Genomic DNA, 19,907 nt, shown 5'->3' on the forward strand with positions numbered 1-19,907 from the left:
TGTGTATGTGTGTCTCTCTATATTGATTTATATATCTACCCCGCTCTCTCTCTCTCTCTCTCTCTCTCTCTCTCTCTCAATTGCTTTCTTTCTCCATCTATCTGCCCCCTCTCATCCTCTCTCACATGCAATGTCTCTCCACCACTCTCCCCTCTTACCCCTTCCCCTCCAACTCGATACCCTCTCTCTTTCCCTCTGAAACTCGACCCACCTCTCAGTCCATACATACATTATAGGATTGTCCCACTCAACACAACAAATACATCATTCATATGCAAATCAGTTTTATTGTTTGCTCACACAATAGACAACTCCGCTGGAATTTTCTCCAGCTCTTTGCACACTTCACTGCGTTTCGTCACAATGAGTACAAATCCTGGCATTCAATAATATCTCACACTGCCTTAACTCAACGTAGATTTCCTATAACTTGTTCTTTATCTTGTATAAGTACCGGCATTTATTAGAGGAAAAGTAGAGTATTTCTTCAGCATAGTACTACCTGATACAATCTTTTACGCACCTTGCCTCGAGAAAAGAAAGGACAAACAATTCTACATGTCTCATACGAACTGTTGTTATTCATATGCTTGTTAATAATTGATCGCAGCAACAGGTGGGTTTCCTACATGACACCAATCTGATGAGGTGGGACCAGCAAATGAAATAGTATTATATACTTGCATTACAAGTTTGTCAAGTTGTGACGATAAGTGTCGAATATGGAGGAGGAATATGACGATGAAGATGAGATTCGTAAGTATTTTTACTCCTTTTTAATCGTTAATAATAATTGAATATCATCAATAACAAACTGAATGAGAGTAATCAGTATGCAGCAACAGGTGTAAATCATTATAACAGATAAGTTCGTATCCCAATATTTCGTGACGGAGTACCTGTTTATTATTTTCCAAGTTCTATTGAACTTTCTTTTCACATGCTGACAGGTAATACTCCTAATTGTATCTACGTCCAATTAAATGCATGTGTTAATGAACCCATTGAGTTGTAGGCCTATATGCCTGCTTTTATTTTACATGAATATAGACTTAACTGTTATTGTTGTTCTCGTCGTTGCATCAAAATTCTCAACGAAGTGAGAAATAATATGAAATAGAATGTTATATATTTACAAATAAAATTGCAAATCTATTCAATAACATTATAAAAGCGAGATTTTAATTGTTGAAATGTGAAGTATATATTCATGATGGAAATATGAAAAGTACATCACACCCAGTGGCGTACCTGGGGTACTCCGTCAGGGGGGGCAAGCGACCGAAACAAACAAAAAAGGCGATGCTAATTTTCACTTCTGGCGAGCGAGCGAGCAAAAAAAAATCTTTAAGTAACGTTTGGTATATAAACTGGTATTGTTGCAAGTTGGGGGTGGGAACATTCACTTGTTAGCGACGTTAATTTCATTTTTTTTGCAAAGGAGCGTAGCGAGCAAGAAAAAAAAAATCACTTCTTTTTTAATAATTGCCACTTAAACTTGGTTCAATTGTCCCATGCAGGGCGCGGGAACAATATTGTGTTTAGGGTGATTTTATACCCATTTTAGCTAGCGAGCCAAAATACATCTTTCAATGAATTGCTATATAAATTTCGTTTCATTGTTGCAGGTCGGGGTCGGGCACAATCGTGTTTAAGACAATGTCAATCCCATTTTGGCGGGCAGGCAACCCTCTACATTTCTCTTTTTAATGATATTGTAGCAGGTTAGTGGTGGGCACATAATTCCACGAGCTAGCGAGCGTAGCGAGCGACCGAAAAAAATCACTTCTCTTTTATAGGGAAAATATGGTACATAAAACTTGGGTTCATTGTTCCATGTCAGGGACGTGATTATTAAAAGCGGTGTTATTTCTAATTTGGCGAGCGAGCGTAGCGAGCGAGCGAAAAAAATCACTTCTCTTTTATAGGGAAAATATGGTACATAAACTTGGGTTCATTGTTCCATGTCAGGGACGTGATTATTAAAAGCGGTGTTATTTCTTTTTAGGCGAGCGAGCGTAGCGAGCGAGCAAAATTTTTGTAATGATAATAAATTTCATATTTTCTTGTTGCAGGGCAGGGCTTACACAATCATGTCTAAGGTGATGTTAATTCCGTTTTGGCGAGCACGAGCACACCAAAACTTCTTTGAATAACGTTTGGTACATAATTATTAACTGGTTGTTGCAGGTTGGGGCGGGCACGTTAGCGGTGTCAATTCCATTTTGGCGAGCGAGCATAGCGAGCAAGCAAAAAACAAAATTCTCTTTTAATAGAAATTAATAAATAAACTTGTTTTTATTGGTGCAGGTCAGGATGGACGCAATCGCGTTTAACGCGATTCAATTCCTTTTTGGCGAGAGGGCGAAAAAACTCTTCCATTTTTAATGATATTGTTGCAGGTCAAGGGTGGGCACAATTGTTTCCAAAGCAATATCTATTCATTTTATTCGCGAGCAAGTGTAGCGAGCGAGAAAAATGAATTACTCTCTTTTAGTAACATTTGGTACATACATTGTGTGTTATTGTTGCCATGGTTGCAGGTCGGGGCCCGTCGGGGCAGGCACAATTGTATTCTAGGCAATGCTAATCCTTTTCTTTTTTTAGGGGGACGAGCCAGTGAAAACATTTAATACAAAATAGGCTAGCAAGCAGTTCGCGCCAGCGAAGAGTTTCGAATTTGTTATATCACTTATATTTTCCTATTTTCATTTGTCTTAATTTTTCAGGGCCGTATGCGGAATATTTTTCTGGTGGGGGAGGGGGAAAGATGCGTTAAAAGTTTTCGAAGAATCTCAAAAGCAAAAGGAGTGAAGGGAGTTCGAGCGACCGAACTGGTCATGAGGGTACTTTTGCATTTTCAAAAGTAGAATTGAAGGATTTGGTATAGGCCTACACTACATTTTCAGGAAAAAACTGTACGTTTTCAAAATATCTGGGGTCAACTGCCCCCCCCCCCTGGTGCGTACGGCCATGGTCTTTTTTTTTTAAATTTCCCCATTTTTTTCCTTTCCTTTTCTTTTCCCTTTTTCTTCCTTTTCTCTTCTTCTTCCTTTTTTCTTTCCTTTTTCTTTTTTTCCTTTTTTCTCTTTTTTTCCTTTTTTTCTTCCCTTTTCTTTTTTTCTTTTTCTTTCCTTTCCTTTCTTTTCTTTTCTTTCCCCTTTTTCTTTTTTTCCCCTGGAGCCCGTCAGGGGGGCACTCTGCCCCCCCTGCCCCCCCCATAGGTACGCCAGTGATCACACCTGTCACACCCAGATAATCTCTTATACTTCATAATTCTTCATAATGTTGAGAAAGTTACGTGAATACTGAACATGTTAAATATAATGACAGATTGCGCTTCTGCTGTATTACTCGAATAGACATTCATCGTCAAAAATGATTACAGTAAAAAAAAAAAAAACTGTGCTTGTATGTGAAATGTAAATTGAAATAAATAATATCATATCCTTTCTATCGACATGATCGATATGCTAAGTTTCATATTGTTGGGGAAAACAATCTGACCCGAATTTTACTCGTCTCATTTGAACATATTTACATGAAAAAGCAATAAATGTGTGAAGCTCCTTAGAAATACCAATCAATAGTACATAATTATATACAACTGCATTGGAGTATAATTATATAAGCATTAATGTAGGTAACGTTTAAAAAAAATACAGTCAAACCTGCTTTAATGACCACCTGTCTACAAAGACCACATTTTGTGTTTCCCTTGAAAATGGTTTCTAATTGAAACGTGTACTAAAGGAACTTGTACATAAAGATCACCTGCCTATAAAGACCACTGTTTTTGTCCCTCTTGGGAGGACTTTATAGACAGGTTTCACTGTACCTATATCATACTTCCTTGTTTCATGTTCCTCCTTTCTTCCTGTAGTTCTGCCCAAAGAGAAGCAGTTTCATGAAGCGTCTAGGACAGGGGACCTTGCGCTGGTGGACGCCCTGATTGCACAGAAAATCAACGTGAATTGCATGGACGAAGTAAGACCATCTAGTGCAGGCCTTCTCAACTAGTTTATTAGAAGTGCCAAAAACGAAAAGAATTTGTAGTTGAAGTGCCACCCTGTATTGTTGACTGTGATGCGAAGCCCTAACGGGGGGGGGGGGGGGGGGGGGTAGCAGGGTGCGGAGCCCCCGGAAGCTGGTGGATTTAGGGCTTTCTAAAGGCCCAAATGGGGCATTTTTAGCACCATTTCATTCCACAATATAATCAATCATAATTTCATATTGATGTGAACAAAATTAGTACAATTCCTGTGTACAATTACACAGGAGGTATATTTATATGTAGTTTGTTGTGTGCAATAAACACGGGAAATGTCAAAATGAAGTGAAAAACAAACAAACAAAAAACAAGATGTTTCCAGAGATTGGCAATGTTAAAATTGGTAACCCATCGTAAGCTAATTGTTATTCAGAGCTTAGGTTTAGAGTCGTATAAAATAGTAAAAAACGATAAATTCCACTTTCTTCCTGTTTGTTAAGCAGGCATTTGGGGCTCAAATTCGACTGCAACTGCTTGATTTAACTGAGTATTTGATTCTCAAAAAAATATTCTTTCTTTCTGTTTTTTGTTTTGTTGTTGCAACAGTCGCGCACCACTTCGTCTGACCGCAAGCGCCACAAGTGGCGCGCGCGCCGCCAGTTGAGAAGGCCTGCTCTAGTGCATCATAATTATCATTATCAAGAGAAGGGGTGATTGCATGTTGACTGTTTAAGTTGATTATTGTTTTATGGCAATCAGTCAATTTTGACTATTATCACTAACAATTTTTAAAATTTTATTTTTTAATCATATGTAATAATACAACTGACTTCTCTTTTGTTTTTTGGCAGTTACTTTTTTTTTTTTTTTTATAATTATAATATTAAAAAAAAAAGATAGAATAGTATTATGCCAGGTTACCAAGTCCTGTCAGTTCTAAATTGGCACTGTCCTGACAAACCTGCTCGTTTTTTGTACGAAGGTTTTTCGGAAACAAGTTTCCTGTGTCTCTTGGGATACCTTAATATCTTGAAACTCGAAAGGAAAGGAATAACACAAATCAAATAGAATCAAAGAAAGATCTTTTCCGAGGTAATTGGTTTCGCGCAATCTCGCATTTCTATCAAAAGGAATTTAATAACAAACATTTATAACAACTGTACTGATCTTTATATCTAAATTATTTTTAAATTACTGTTGAAAACAGTGATTTTTATAGTGTTGTTTGTGAGATGATGTGGGGGGATTGCGGTGGAGGTAACTGTGGCGATATTTTGTGCCCTAATGATTTAGGATAAATTAGCTATTGTGATGATGATGATGATGATGATGATGATGATGATGAAGATGATAATAATAGTGGGTTCTTGTATAGCTCTCATGTCTGTCAGACTTGATGATGACAATTATTACCCCAGCTTTAGCACTAGCATTTCAGAGATTTAATACCTGCCAGGTACCCATTTACCTCACCTGGGTCGAGTGTGATGATGATGATGATGCATTGTGGTGGTGTTGTCATTGCTGGAGTTTATGGACCATAATGGTTTTATGGAAGGTGATAATGGATGGAGAAAGGAGAACACTTTTATTTTCTCTCTCCCTCCCGCTCTCTCTTTCATTCTGTTTTCTTTTTATGCTTGAGAATCTCGATTGAATTAACCTCATAGAATAATATACAAATCATGTATGTCAGATGTACATCTAAAAAGTTTGTTAGTTAAACCTGTATAAAACTCAGATTGCACATACTATTTACAGCAAATAATCTTGTTAATAAAGAAAATAGGTAATAATAATACAAGCTATTTTAAAACTATTACCTACCATTTCTTTACAGCGGGATCGTACACCATTGCAGCTGGCAGCGGGACAAGGGCATACGGAGGTCATTGAATCGCTTACTGATGCTGATGCTAGAATAGATTTGGCAGATAAGGTAAGGAGGTAGCCTATAATCACAAACATAATCATGATCATGATTTAATATAATTCCCATCATTTTCATTTTCCCGATCATTTTCTCTTTCATTATCGTTGACATTCTCGGCGCTCTCGTCGTCGTCCTGGTTGTCCTCATTATCATCATTTTTCGCCGCCATCTCTTCCTTATCAGCACTATTGTTATCATTAAAAACAACGACAACTTCCAAACCATCGTCGTTGTCATTAGAATTATCTTCATCGTCATCATATTTATCATAGTTGTCATCGTCATCGTCATCATCGCCGTGATCATTATCCTCATCATTATTGCCATTATCATCGTCACCCTCATCATCATCATCATCGTAGTACTCGCCATTATCATCATCATCCTCCTCATCATTATCCTCATGTGAAATAAAGTCACCATCCATGCTGCATAATCTATCACCCTAAATCTACTTTAATATATAGGCCACATACCTATATTTCCTTTCATGTTTTATTTACTCTAGTTTGGGATGAACGCCCTCTTGTGGGCGACGTGGTTTGGGAAGCACGAAGCAATGAAAGCACTTGTAAGATCAGGAGCCGACGTTAAAGCAGAAAACAAGGTTAGTTTACTTCTTTATTAACTTATAGATATAAATTTGAAGAATAAGAAAGTATCTGGTAAAAGGTAAGCTTCTTTAATCATGCATTTGCATTATAAACGTTTGTGGTTTATCCAAATATGCTCGTCAAATACAAGTGTAACACATACTATCATGATATTCTATTCAGTTAATGATCTACATTCCTCCTTGTCACCAAAATAAATAAATAAGTATCCGGTGAGATTAACACATAATTCCTTGCTTTTACCTTGGTTAACGTTATGCGTGTTTGAAAACTTACAACTGGGGGATGTTTCACAAAGATTCTAAGTTGAACTTGTCTCTAAGTTGGACTTAAAAATTATGGAAAGCCGTTAGCGTCTTTGAAAATATTTTGTAAAAGTTATTTTGAAAGGCATAAAATGTTGATTCAAATCATTCATATTTGCTATCATCGAGGAGATTTCATGTTCTTGATGTGGAATTTATAAATAAAGTCTAAAATACTTGAATTTCTGCTTTTGAATATATTTCATTTTAAGGCTCCAATGGCTGTCCATAACTTTTAAGTCCAACTTAGTGTTAAGTTCTACTTAGGATCTTTGTGAAACACCTCCCTGGTCGTATTGCTCCCCATGGAGTGAAGAATGTGCCCAAAATGTATGTGAGCGAGCCTCAAATCTGATGACAGGGGTTACCGTCATGTTTTGTAAACGCTTTGATATACCATTGGGTGCTCTATCAATCAAGAAGATTGTCATTATTACCACAACTTTGCTTAACCATACAGCAAGGGATGAATATCGTCCACTGTGCAGCATCGCGAGGTCATCGTAACGTCCTGGAGTACATCGTACGCGAACTCCTCGACGAGGACCCGATGGACAGCGACTACGAAGAGGATGACGGTGGAGGAATCAGTCTCAATGCTGTGTCGGGAAAGGTAAGATAATCTTCACATTTTATCATAATCTCAAGAGCTGGAAGACTTGCAGAAAATTCTATCCTCAAGAGTAACCCTTCTGCTAAAGTAATATGAATCATACCACATTCAGGGGGGGGGGGTGGAAACTGAGGTGTCCGTTTAACCAATTACAATTTCAGTATTCCCATATGATGTAAGAGATTGGAGGTAAATTCGATAAAACTTATACCTAAATAATAGGTAATAATTATTACACCGGTTTGGATGATTTGTCAGGTTCCACTTATTACTTTGTGAAACTTACGTATCGAGTTGGACATTTTCATGATTTCGCTGCTTTATTACTATGCCCATTAATTAGCCACTTGCAGTATGCCCTGCTGACAAATTAAGTTTCTTATCATTTTTATCAATTTTCTAATGTCAATGTGGGAAAAGTGAAAATCTCCCTGTTTAAATTATCGTACATAGAGAAATCTGCCTATTCATGTTTGTCACGTATTATAAAGCAATACGCTGTAACAAAATAATTTCAGCAATTATGTATTTCTGTAAATATTCTCACGCTATCAATATAGCAAAATATTTCCGTCTAAACTATCTTGCACTGGTATAAAGACTATTAACTGCGGGTTAACTATTACATAATCTTGATCAAAAAAACCTTTCTGTCTCTAATTATAGAATAATAATTTTCCTTTTCTAAACTATATGCATTCAATAGAAACGTACTATTTACTGCCAGATTTGTAAACACGATACAATTTCATATAATCTCTATCAAAGGTATTTCTGTCGCTTACGATATATCACTGTCTGAATTATATACCATATAGGTAGAGATATCCTATTTAGTTTGCGTATCTCGATCCAAACTATTACTGTCGCTGTCTATAGCATACTACTATTTCCATGTCTAAACTATCATATAGGTGTGAACAATGTATACTTCACGTATCATCAAGTAATTTCGACCCCAAATATTTCTGTCGGCTATCTTTACCTTAACATGACTCTTATATCTGATTAATCTCTGTTAATATTTTTAACCAGTCGATCTCTAATCTCTGATCCTCATTGGATTTTTCGTCTCTTGAAGACTTTTGACTGGAGATTTGTGCGTGAAAAGTCTCTTATTCTCTGCGACTAATGATGCTAATATTTCTTGCGTTAAAGCTAGCAGCAAAAAAAATAAAATAGGATTAGCATCTTCATGAGTGCTCTAAAAATATTGATCAAAGTCTATTTAGAATGCAATTGCGATATTAATAAAAAAAACTTCTTTACAGGACGCTCATTATTATATCTATTTTGTTTCCTCTGAAAACTTTTTACCGTTCCCCCAAATACAACGGAAATTAAATTTTAATTATTATTATTTAATTATTATCATTATTAAAATATTACCATGACGAATATTGTTTGCTAGTGTTTCCCGAGAATTCATATAACTTCTCAACCATTTGGTCTTTTGCAACTGAAAACAGTGTAGAATATAACATGTTATTTCCAATTCCATGGTGACGGAAGTCGCTTTACTATTTTGAATGTGCGGGGACCTACAATGTATATTGTTCAAAATTCAGCTTAAAGCCCCTCCAGGCAAGACAAAAAAAGAACTTTACATTATCAAGATTTTCACATGTTCTGACCACGCTTGCAGTGTTTCATAATCTTGTTTAAACCCCAAAAAAGGAAAGGAAATGAAATTAATGAAGGCTGAAAAGGTCATTTTTAGTGTTTATTTTGAAACAATGTTCAAAATAAATGAAATTAAATGAAAGTGCTACGAACAGAAAAATGTAAACAAATTCAAATGGGAGGGTCACACTCCTGTGGCCACGCCCCCGTCGTTATGCTTACACTGATTATGTAGATATAATATATACAATGTTGAGAAAACAAAAGTCATATTTGTAACGAATAACTATAGTATTATTGACAAATTTTACAAGACTGATTTGGAAGAGGCTAAAGAGAAATATCGTCAGGATCTTGCCAGGTTTCAAAAGCCAAAGGTAAGGCGCGGTGAAATGGAATGTTTACTAATCTTGATTCCCTCTCTTCCATTTGTATTTACCCTGCACAAAAATCTGGGGAAGAAATTTTTCTGAAATTATACAAAACACTATAAAGCAATGATGAGAAATCAGAGGCTTCATCTTACGTTTTCTGTTTTATTTTAGTTGTTTGTTTTATCATAGGTTTATCGATTCTTTTATCTTTCATTGGTTAAAAAAATGAAAAAACTAAAAAACAAAAAAACAAAAAAGGAGGTATAAACGTCAGAGAACGAAGCTTTCGGACTCTCATCAATGTTTTGCGGCAGGTTTTTTTCTTCTTGATTTTGGAAATGTCTTGCACGAAATGGGATTCCTCACCTTTATTTCTCATTTTCTTACCGGTCCGCTATAACGTCTGATAGACACATGTGGTGTTGGAATAATGACGAATGAGTAGAAATGGCACTTTTTCTCAACAGGATATCGCGTCAGCATTAACTTCAAGTTTTTTCCCCGGAGTGGTATCTGTGCTTAACAATAGGAGTGGGAGCCATGAAGACTTGTCACGGCCTACGTCAAATATGAATCGGGTAAAAATCGGTCGGTGATCGGTAGTCATTGGGTGTATCAGGGTTCCTCTGGAGGAGAAAAGAAATCAGGCGGGTTTTTGGTTTTTGGTTTGCTTCATTTCATGGCGATCGCTCCTATCTTCTTCTTTCATGTTCCCCCTTCCCTTCCTTTCATTATCTCTTTTTTGCCTTCCGCCCGCGGTCGATGGGAGGGGGGGGGGGGGGAAGGGTCATTATGCTCCTATGCTTCTACAGTATCATCTTCTTTCATGTTCCCCTTCCCTACCTTTCTTTATCTCTATTTTGCCTCCCCCGCCGTTCGATTGGGGAGGGGGAGGGGGTCATAATGATCCTATGCTCTTTTCATCTTCTTCCATGTTCCCTCTTTTCCTTCCTTTCTTTCTCTCTCTTTTTTTTTGGGGGGGGGGGGGGGAAGGGTCTTTATGATCCTTTATCCTATGGAGCTCCGTCAATGGTTATGAATATCATATTCAAGTGTTCTTTATAGGTTTGCATAGTGAGGGAGATGAGTCAGGATACTGTAAACAGGTACACCATGTGTGTAGTCCTTCTAATGACTGGGATATTGTTTCTTGGAGAGATGTGTTAGTTCTTAAAAGAACTGAAATCATATTTCTAAAGGGAAAGCTAAAAATTGATGAGGGACAGAAAGAATTGATAAAAATATATATGAATGTAAGTTCACATTCTTTTTTTGTAAGAGGCTTCACGTATTTTGTTTAACAGGTAAGATCCCCATCATGTAGACATGCCATTCATTCAAATAAAGGTCTTCAAAAATGCTTTTCGCCCTTGTTGCTTAGTGCTTCATTGATTGGTGTTTTTACTATTGCTGCAAAAGAGGACTATATCTATTTGTTTCGCATTTATTGTATCATTACTTGGTTGTGTAAAAAAAAATAACATTTGCAGTGGCGTTAAGGGGCCACTGGATGTCGGGGAGGCGGGGGGGGGGGTGTACGAATCCTTCTCTAGGTGGATACAATGCGACGCGAGGAAGCACGGCAACCAGGCGGCACAGAGAAGGGGGGGGTAGGAGAAGGGGTACATTTAGCATATTTCATTCCTTGCCCTTCTTTTGTACTTTATCACGTCAACGTGTCTTTCTCTCTTTACCTCATACAAATGTTTTTTGCTTTGCAATTTGGTGGAGGGGATGGGTGTACTTTCCTTTGCACCTACACCATTGCTCATGTCTATTTCGATTGTGATTATGTTAAATGCCCAAATATGATAAATATACTTAATTTGCTTAATACTGTTATCAAATTTCACTTCATACAATGAATTCTTGTGCTACTTGTACATCTTTGTTCGATTCTTAAATATAAACAAATGCATGCTCTTGCTCGCTACCTTGCGATTGAGATTGTATATTCATAGTTGCTTGATAATGGAATTTCCATGCTTTTGCTGAACAAAATAAAAGTGCATAATTTATTTTAATCTTTTGCTTCATAATTATGCCATGCTTATAATGGCACTTATTAATTATGCAATATATGGGATGCTTGGGTACCAAAATATCCAGTACACTGCCATATTTTCACAGGAATATGTTTGCAATATCGATATTGACCGTATGTTGGAATCTGCCAAAGCTGTAGATTATTGATGTACTGTCATTTTGATATCATGTGTTATTTTGATATCATGTGTTATTTTGATATCATGTGTTATTTTGATATCATGTAATATGTGATTTGATTATAAGGGCAATATATCATTGAATGACCAAAGATGTCACATAATCATGAATGACATTGAATGCTCTCTTCTAGAAATGTCGTCGAGTCCGGCCTAGATGGCATATTTTTTAGTGGTCCTGGGGGGTGTTTCACAAAGATCCCAAGTCGAACTTATCTCTAAGTTGGACTTTTATGGGAAGCCGTTAGCATCATTGAAAATATTTTGTAAAAATGATTTTAAAAGGCATAACATGTTGATTCAAATCATCCATCTTTTCTGTCGTCAAAAAAATATAATGTTCTTGATGTGGAACTTATGAAAAGTCTAAAATACTTCAAATTTTGCTTTTGAATATATTTTATTTTAAGGCTACAAATGGCTCTCCATAATTTTTAAGTCCAACTTAGAGTTAAGTTTGACTTAGGATCTTTGTGAAACACCCCCAGGTCTTGGCATCGGACCGAGTCACGAGCACAAAGCCAATTGAAAGTAATATTTGTGACTCGGAACCGTCGGCCACGACTACATAACCTGGTTATATACAATCATGGACATTTCTCTGGTATCATGGTATATCATTGATTTGGTATATCACAAATTTGAACTGTTTAGGCAAATAAAGTGCCAAAATCGTGCCATGGACCATTTATTCAACAGACTGTTTAGAGGCTAGATAAAAAAAAACACCCAGTCATAACCATAATTATTTCCTTGTTCGCCTGCTGTCATATTAGTCATGTTCATTTCAGTTTTGCTAATTATAGAACACTTTTTGTGTGTATAAATTATGATTTTTACGTGTACTGAGGTTATAAGATATACATGCAGTTGTTTATATTTCTTGAGTATCATATATAATAGGTATAAGTGTATTCTTTGCAGTATGTTAATTGAACGTTTTCAATTGTTCTTCCCTTTTCTTGCCCTGTCTGTCTAAACCTAACACTTCACACACTAACTTTCAACAAATATTTGCATGGACAATAATGACTTTAATATTTGCCGTGACGTCATCACCATCATCAACATTATTAAAACAATTATCTAACATCACCATCTCTATACCACTCGTCTTTGATGTAACTATATTTGTCATGTATTGTTGCATGGTAATTTTCTCACCACGCCCATCGTAAACAACCATTTTGTTTTCGTAATGTGTCGTGTTCCGTTCCATCATAATACAAAAATAATTCACGACTTCATTCAAAACATTCGCCTAAATATCATGGAATACAATATCGTGGTTTATAACATCATTGTATACAACACCGTAATGATGCACAACATGACGGTATACGACTTCATTTAATTCAACTTCATTGAACAAAACTTCATGTGAAACATTATCATGATATACATCTTCATGACAAACAATAATTGTGGTACACATATACAACAACATTCTATACAACAACATGCTATACAACAACTTGGTATACATTTACATCATGGTACGCAACATCACGATGTGCAAAATTATGGTATACCACATTATGGTATACGTAATCGTGAACAACATCATGGTACAAAACCTTATAAAAACAAATCCATGGTGCACGTTGGTGATATACAACATTATGGTACACAACATCATGGTTTACAACATATCTTCTTGGTACATGGTTACCTAACTTCGCCATTTCACGGTGGACATTGTGGTGGTTTAACTTATACAAAACAAGGTGACTGGCTTGTTTAGTGCAGCAGGCAACATGATGGGCAACATCGGCAACATGGCCATGGGTAAACCGACAGAAGTGAAGAAGAAGACCAGAAGCGTAGATTCTTTCGCGGAGAAAAAAACAAACAAAGACGACGTAAGTTTTTCTAAAATTTGATTTCATTTCGTTCGATTTTGATTCAATTATTTGTTTCTTTGGTTATTCATTTTATTTCATAATGTTATGAATATTACATAATAGAGGTGCGATGGCGACTATCAAGTTTGCTGTACATATATTTCAGTACATGTTGTCTAAAAATCACATTGGACTGAGGTAATTATCAATCCTTATGGGTTATAACGTCGTCAGTTATATAGTTCATAAATTAACTCATGATCATTTGTTTTGATTATTTTTTTCTCGTTTGCTTTCAAATCATGGACAAAATAGGTTTCGTCATAATCAAAGATGTTGAAATTTTGTTCAGGCCAATGTTTGATATCACATTCATTACGAAAACAGGGGATGCAATAAACCACATCTGATATTTTAGGTCTGTGTTCATCATGTACCTGATGTTTATGCTATATTTCGTTATGTCTATTGCAGGACAGAAGTGAACATATTTAGAGTGTTTTCGTGTAGAGAGTTTTGATTCAGAGAGTCTGCCTTGTCTTATTGATCAGTTTAATATTTTAACTTTACACTGCTGCTAAGTAAATTACAATGCCACTGAACAAAAACATAAGCTGCCAATGAGTCTAAATACCAATTAATTATATATAATAAAAAGAAATCATCTTTAAATAATTATTACATTTTGTAATTACTTTTTTGATCAAAATCTACAGAATGGTAAGTATACACTTGTTGGTGTTTTGTGAGTCTAAAGGTATAGACCAGTTTTGGAAACGCCCCCCTCTCTTAAAATGAAATGGAAGCTCTTATTACCAATCATGTGAAAGAATATGTTTTGACTAAATACGTGATGATACAAATTTTGCCAGGACACCGCCTACTAATTGATATATTTGGTAAATTATTATGCACTTCAATATTGAGCATTTGGTCATATATTTCTGTTTTTTGCGAATTTAGGTTGAGATATTGACATCTAAACCTCTGAAGGCAATATCTAAACAATATTGAATGGATATTTTGCACCCAAAACCCTTGAACCGCAATTTTAACATTATCGGTCTATATCTTTAAGACACCTGTATTAATTTGTGTGACGTGACCCTTTTCACTCCATCATCCACATCTCTTCGTGTTATTTGTGTTTTGTTGAAATGCTGTGGATTTTTACAAATATTTTAATAACCGTTTGGAGAGATAGAGGGTGAGGGAGGCGTGGAAAGAGAGAGAGAGAGAGAGAGAGAGAGAGAGAGACTTTAAATGTTACTTTAAAAAGGTAGGTCCATGCATGAAAAGTTTCATCCTATCTTTTCCTCCTTTTTAAAGATACTTGAAACTGAGAACCATCCCTCTTATAAGTCTTATAATTGTCAAAGTTTATGAAACCGCAAAGAATTTAACACGAGGTTCGTGATGAAAATGTTCTGTTTCACATGAAAATCAAATATTTCTTTATGGAGTTTGGGATTGTGGAACCCAAATTTGAGCTACATTTAGGTTACATTCTTCTCTTTAAATATACTACTTTCAACACCCACTATCAGAGGTTGTTAAATCCAAACGAACTCGACCAAATTCGACGTCGGTCATCGCTGGCCGCGAACTGCCTCTCGAACAACGCGACGTCATCGGGCTGGTCGTTGATCGCGGCTCAAAGTGAGCTAAGTTCATCTAATCCCAACCTCTGCCGTCGCCTGAATGAGTCTTCAGTGCAGGAACTGAGTGAGGCTTATGATTATTATAACAACTACACACCAGAGCAACCGCGTGAGGAGTCGTTCTCACAGAGAATGGTCAGAAAAGGACGGTGGCAACCTGAAAAGGAACCGCATGAGAAGAAAAAGAAAAGGCGTCGGTCCGATTCCTTACTGGAGAAGAGATCAAAGGAGGTATACCGCATGCTTTGACGCGGTTGTTACCGGCATGTCGCTGTTTGTCGCTGTTTTGACCGGGTCTTCGTTGTACGGATACAGTCGACGGGGTTCATTTTGGTATTGCATGACGATGTGTTCTTTTGAAAAATGTAGCCGTGATGTCATCGTGTCAGGAATGTGTTATACTGTAGCATGTCGTCACATCAAATGATTGTTCCATCACATCACCATAATTGTTGTTACATCCGTAGGCCTACAAAGCTTGTGGTAATGGTACAGTTCGGTTGTCCTAGAACATTATCACATATGTGTAAGATGCAGATTATTAAGTTAATTACCTAAACAATTTCAATTTGAAATTAAATTTACAAAAAAAATACCCCCCCCCCCCCAAAAAAAAAAAAAAAAAAAAAAAACTTTCTTGACTATAAGAAGAAATGCAATTGAAGCTATATACGTTCATTTAAGTGCATATAGCAAAATGGAAAAAAGTATCTTCCTTCTCTTAATTCAGTCTATTTCCCAGTTATGCAATTTAAGGACTCAGTGTGTTCTCCCTTGCGCTATTTACTTATCATCGTGGTTTGTTTATGTTTTTTTCTTTTATTGCATGATCTCATTTATTCATGTAAGATGGAATTAGCATAAGTCAAACATGTTTTCCTTGCCGAATTCAATGTCAACTTGTAGTGCGTATCGTACAATGCATTTATATTGTTTGAGAGATCATTGTATTGCATATAATTGTTCTTCAGCATGTTGTGTCGTAGAGATTTGGAGGTTTGTGCGATCAATATAGCTGTAACTATGAACACATATTTAGCATCTTTCGCTAAAATAATTATGCCTGTATCAGTTTTCTTATATACTGCATTATAAATAATTATTTGATTGAAGAAACACTACTTACATTTGTGTATAATTGATATATAAAGACCTTCTAAAAGAAAGCTGTAAATGAATAAATGACATAATACAGACTAGCACCTTTCTTTAGTAAAATGAGTTATTTCACATTTTTAGTCTTAATCATAAGGAACTGTAGTTCCAAATGACTCGCAACATTTCGTTACATTATATTTGTGGGAAAAAAATGAAATTTTAAGTAAGGTATAAAGTTTGTGATGCAATGATATATTTGCATTATGAGATTTGCAATAATTTCCCCCGATAATATTCACGTTTAATTAAACATGTGTTACGTATCTATTTATCAATTAATCAATCATTTTCCATATTGCGGTTGACCAAAACTATGATGAATAATTTAGGATCGTATTACTATTTTGTATATAAGGCCACAACGCATTTATAAAAATTAAAGGGCACGTTAGGTATTATATGAAAGTGTTTAACTAATACGTACATTTTCATATACTACCCTACGATGAATAAATATGATTGTCGACTGCAATTACTATGACTCTAATTCAACCATTCCTTTTTATTTGTATGTATTTTCAAGGGTGGAAAATCTCCTCTTCACGTAGCGGCTGAACACGGCCAAGTCTCAGCTCTCGAGTATCTCGCTAAAGTCAAATGCAACAAGTTTGCAAGAGCAAACGTAAGTTCACACTATACATCATTCCATTTTCTTATCTTTAGATTGAAATTAATTACTGTTTCGGCATATTTTCCCAAAATGTCATTAGGCGTGGTCTATATCACTACTTATCTTCATGCACATTTCCATACATGAAGACTGATTAATAATTGAAATGATTGATCATAATGCTGTAGTTGTTAGTGTAATCTGATGTACATGTATACTTTGAATGAATGCAATTTAATACAGCTATAACATGAACATGAAATTACGTTAAAGGTACTATGTCCCTTTTGCAGCCAACCTCAAATTCTGTAGAACTTTGCAGGAATTATGAATATGTCATGTATGTCCTATCTGTGAAATTTAAACGTTAGCAGTGTCCTCATATTTAAATTATGCAAGGAAACCCGTTTACTTGCTAGACTTCACTGTCAGACACTACTGAGTGACTGACAGGCTTTTTTCTTCTTTGGTAATAACATACATGAAAAGAGTAAAAGGGTACATGAGCATTTGTCTACATCAATAACCCACTTCTTGTGATGGCCAAGATTAAACTGATTGAATCTTTGCGCAGCATAAAACGTATGACCATTTGGTACAATTGTCTGAAAATCAAGACTATTACTTTTGGGCTCTATAACCCTAAAGTCGATTTGACAACTAATAGTCGTTATTTTCCCACTTGAAGACATTTTCAACCCCCACTTTTTTTAGGGAAGTTCTAAATTAGTATTATTTTTCAAATGCAGTTGGAATTTAGCTTTTTCATTTTTTTGGCCTGCAAATGGGACATACTACCTTTAAGAAAGAAAAGGAAAAAAAAAAAATTCAATAATTTTACTTCAATTCAATCACCCGAATTAAACGACGATTCTGCCTATTGACACCAACTAGGGTTATATTTTTCCCTTTCGTGTTATACTATAATACAACAAAACTATGGTGAAAACTGTTGTTTATACTGTTCACAATTTAAATACATAATTAATTATAGGCATTTTGTTCAAGCTATAAGTATCGTTTGATATTTCTCTCTCCACAAACAGGATGGTTCTACATCACTCCATCTAGCGGCGGGTAATGGTCATGTTGACATGGTCTCCACACTCCTCGAGTATGAACTGGAGATTAACATTAGAAATGAGGTACGTTGTATAACAAAAATCATTCGTTGGGTTTTGGAATTATTTTCTGTTTTATAATATATTTTTAAAACTGGTCAGAACGCCTGCATCCAAGGGTTATAATATAGGTTTTCTAATCTATCATACGGTTATAGCTGTAATTAGGGTTGAGCCAATATGCTTTGGTTTGCACTGGAAATGCCTAGCCTATACTCGTGCAACGAAACTAGCCTTCATTCACAGAATTACAGTGGAACACAATAAATTTAGTTTTCATAAATATGATAAAATATAGACTGACTCAACTTTCATGCAGATATTGGTTTCATATCCGTTTCAAGAAATCTACGTACTCATCTTCACAGTTTCCAAATATGTTCATTTGAAGATTAATGAGATCATATGCTCAACATGCATGCAGATATTGTCCATTTAATTTATATCCGTTTCATGAACTCTACGTTATCTCCATTTTTCCTCCAAATATGTTGATTTAAGGATAAGTAAATTCACATAGGCGATGCTTATACAATTCAATGTGTTAATATCTCTTGAGTACAGGAAGGGAAAACACCTCTTCTTATGGCTGCCGAATCGGGTCATGCAAGCATCGTTGAACTGCTTCTCTCTAAGGGAGCTGACGGCAATGCCCAAGCAAACGTAAGTTCATGATTATTCTATTCATTCATTGTTCAGTCTGTCTGCGTGCCTGTCTGTCAATCAATCATTTATTCAGACAGTCAGTCAACCAATCAACCAAACATTCAATTAATGAATCAATCAGTCAACCGATTAATCAATAATATTTTCACGAAGTGACGGTAGTGAATACAAATTGCATTCACTTTGCGTTACGATTTTCCTCACTACCGTCACTTCATGAAAATTAAATAAAATAAATTGGTTAATCAATCAATCAAACAGGCACTCATTCACAATTTTAAAATCTACCACTATTTTGTTAATGGCACTTATATTACTTCTCTAAAGATGATGTTTCAAATGATCTAGATTCCATTTATAATGTCATTGAATATGTTGCGAGGCATCCTCTCCATTATGATTGTTTGATGTCATTTCGAAACGATATTCTCTGCTGTTATTAGGCTAACATAATTATGATTCGATAAATGTCTATCCAGTTATCAACATTTGACAGAATTTAAGGTAATCTTGAGCTCTGGTATGGACATCGTATGTCGAGAGAACATGGCTATAATTCATTCTGGATTGTTTATTCTGCATTAGCTTGATCGTTTGAACCAGTAAAATAAAAACAACCTCACACAAATTTGCTGGAAATCATCTTCAATAAAACCACAGCTCTCATTAATTTTGCACATGGTGACCTGTGTTGACCACTTGGTGTCGGGCCTACTTACCTAGCTTGATTTCTTTATCTTTTTGTGCTCAATACTCAGCCCCTATACATTTTCTACCAAAAGTGTTCGACACATGTCATTTATTTGTAATTTTGAACATTCAGTGTAAGTTTGGTTGGATTCTGTAAGAATTCGATTTTATCATTACCAGAAGTTAACCTTATCTTTAGGTGCGATATCGGGGCAACCATTCACTTTTGTGTTCAGAGAAAGGTTTCACGAACTCCTTGACTTTCAAACGTGATATTTCCAAATTGAATATCAGTAAATCAATCAATTCTGATCATGTAAACCGCCATGAAAACGATCCTTCTTACGCAAGCAACTATTATTCATTATGTCATAAAAATGGCAACGGTGCTATATATTTATTTGTAATATCTATTTCCATTGCATGATCCGTGAACAGGAAAGAGCGGTAAGTAATATGGAATAGTTATAGATTATTGA

The 19,907-nt window shown here is 35.8% G+C and overlaps 1 protein-coding gene across 3 annotated transcripts in view; it reads left to right on the forward strand.

Annotated features, from left to right (window-relative positions):
• The first annotated feature begins 394 nt into the window (after positions 1-394).
• The window catches only part of LOC115918398 (ankyrin repeat and death domain-containing protein 1A-like), a 45,340-nt gene continuing 25,827 nt past the window's right edge, over positions 395-19,907 (forward strand). The window contains exons 1-10 of one of the 3 annotated variants that reach the window (XM_030976694.1): positions 396-756; positions 3,884-3,987; positions 5,832-5,930; positions 6,433-6,531; positions 7,304-7,456; positions 13,406-13,540; positions 16,865-16,963; positions 17,998-18,096; positions 18,637-18,735; positions 19,867-19,875. In XM_030976694.1, the coding sequence (XP_030832554.1) occupies positions 723-756; positions 3,884-3,987; positions 5,832-5,930; positions 6,433-6,531; positions 7,304-7,456; positions 13,406-13,540; positions 16,865-16,963; positions 17,998-18,096; positions 18,637-18,735; positions 19,867-19,875 (930 nt within the window). In that variant the 5' untranslated portion in view covers positions 396-722. Of the gene's footprint in view, positions 757-3,883; positions 3,988-5,831; positions 5,931-6,432; positions 6,532-7,303; positions 7,457-13,405; positions 13,541-16,864; positions 16,964-17,997; positions 18,097-18,636; positions 18,736-19,866; positions 19,876-19,907 lie in introns of all 3 variants that reach the window. The other 2 variants (XM_030976695.1, XM_030976696.1) reach the window with 2 other exon arrangements.

This window comes from Strongylocentrotus purpuratus, unplaced genomic scaffold (assembly GCF_000002235.5).
Source record: "Strongylocentrotus purpuratus isolate Spur 01 unplaced genomic scaffold, Spur_5.0 spur5_scaffold_9, whole genome shotgun sequence".
Taxonomy (NCBI): Eukaryota; Metazoa; Echinodermata; class Echinoidea; order Camarodonta; family Strongylocentrotidae; genus Strongylocentrotus; species Strongylocentrotus purpuratus.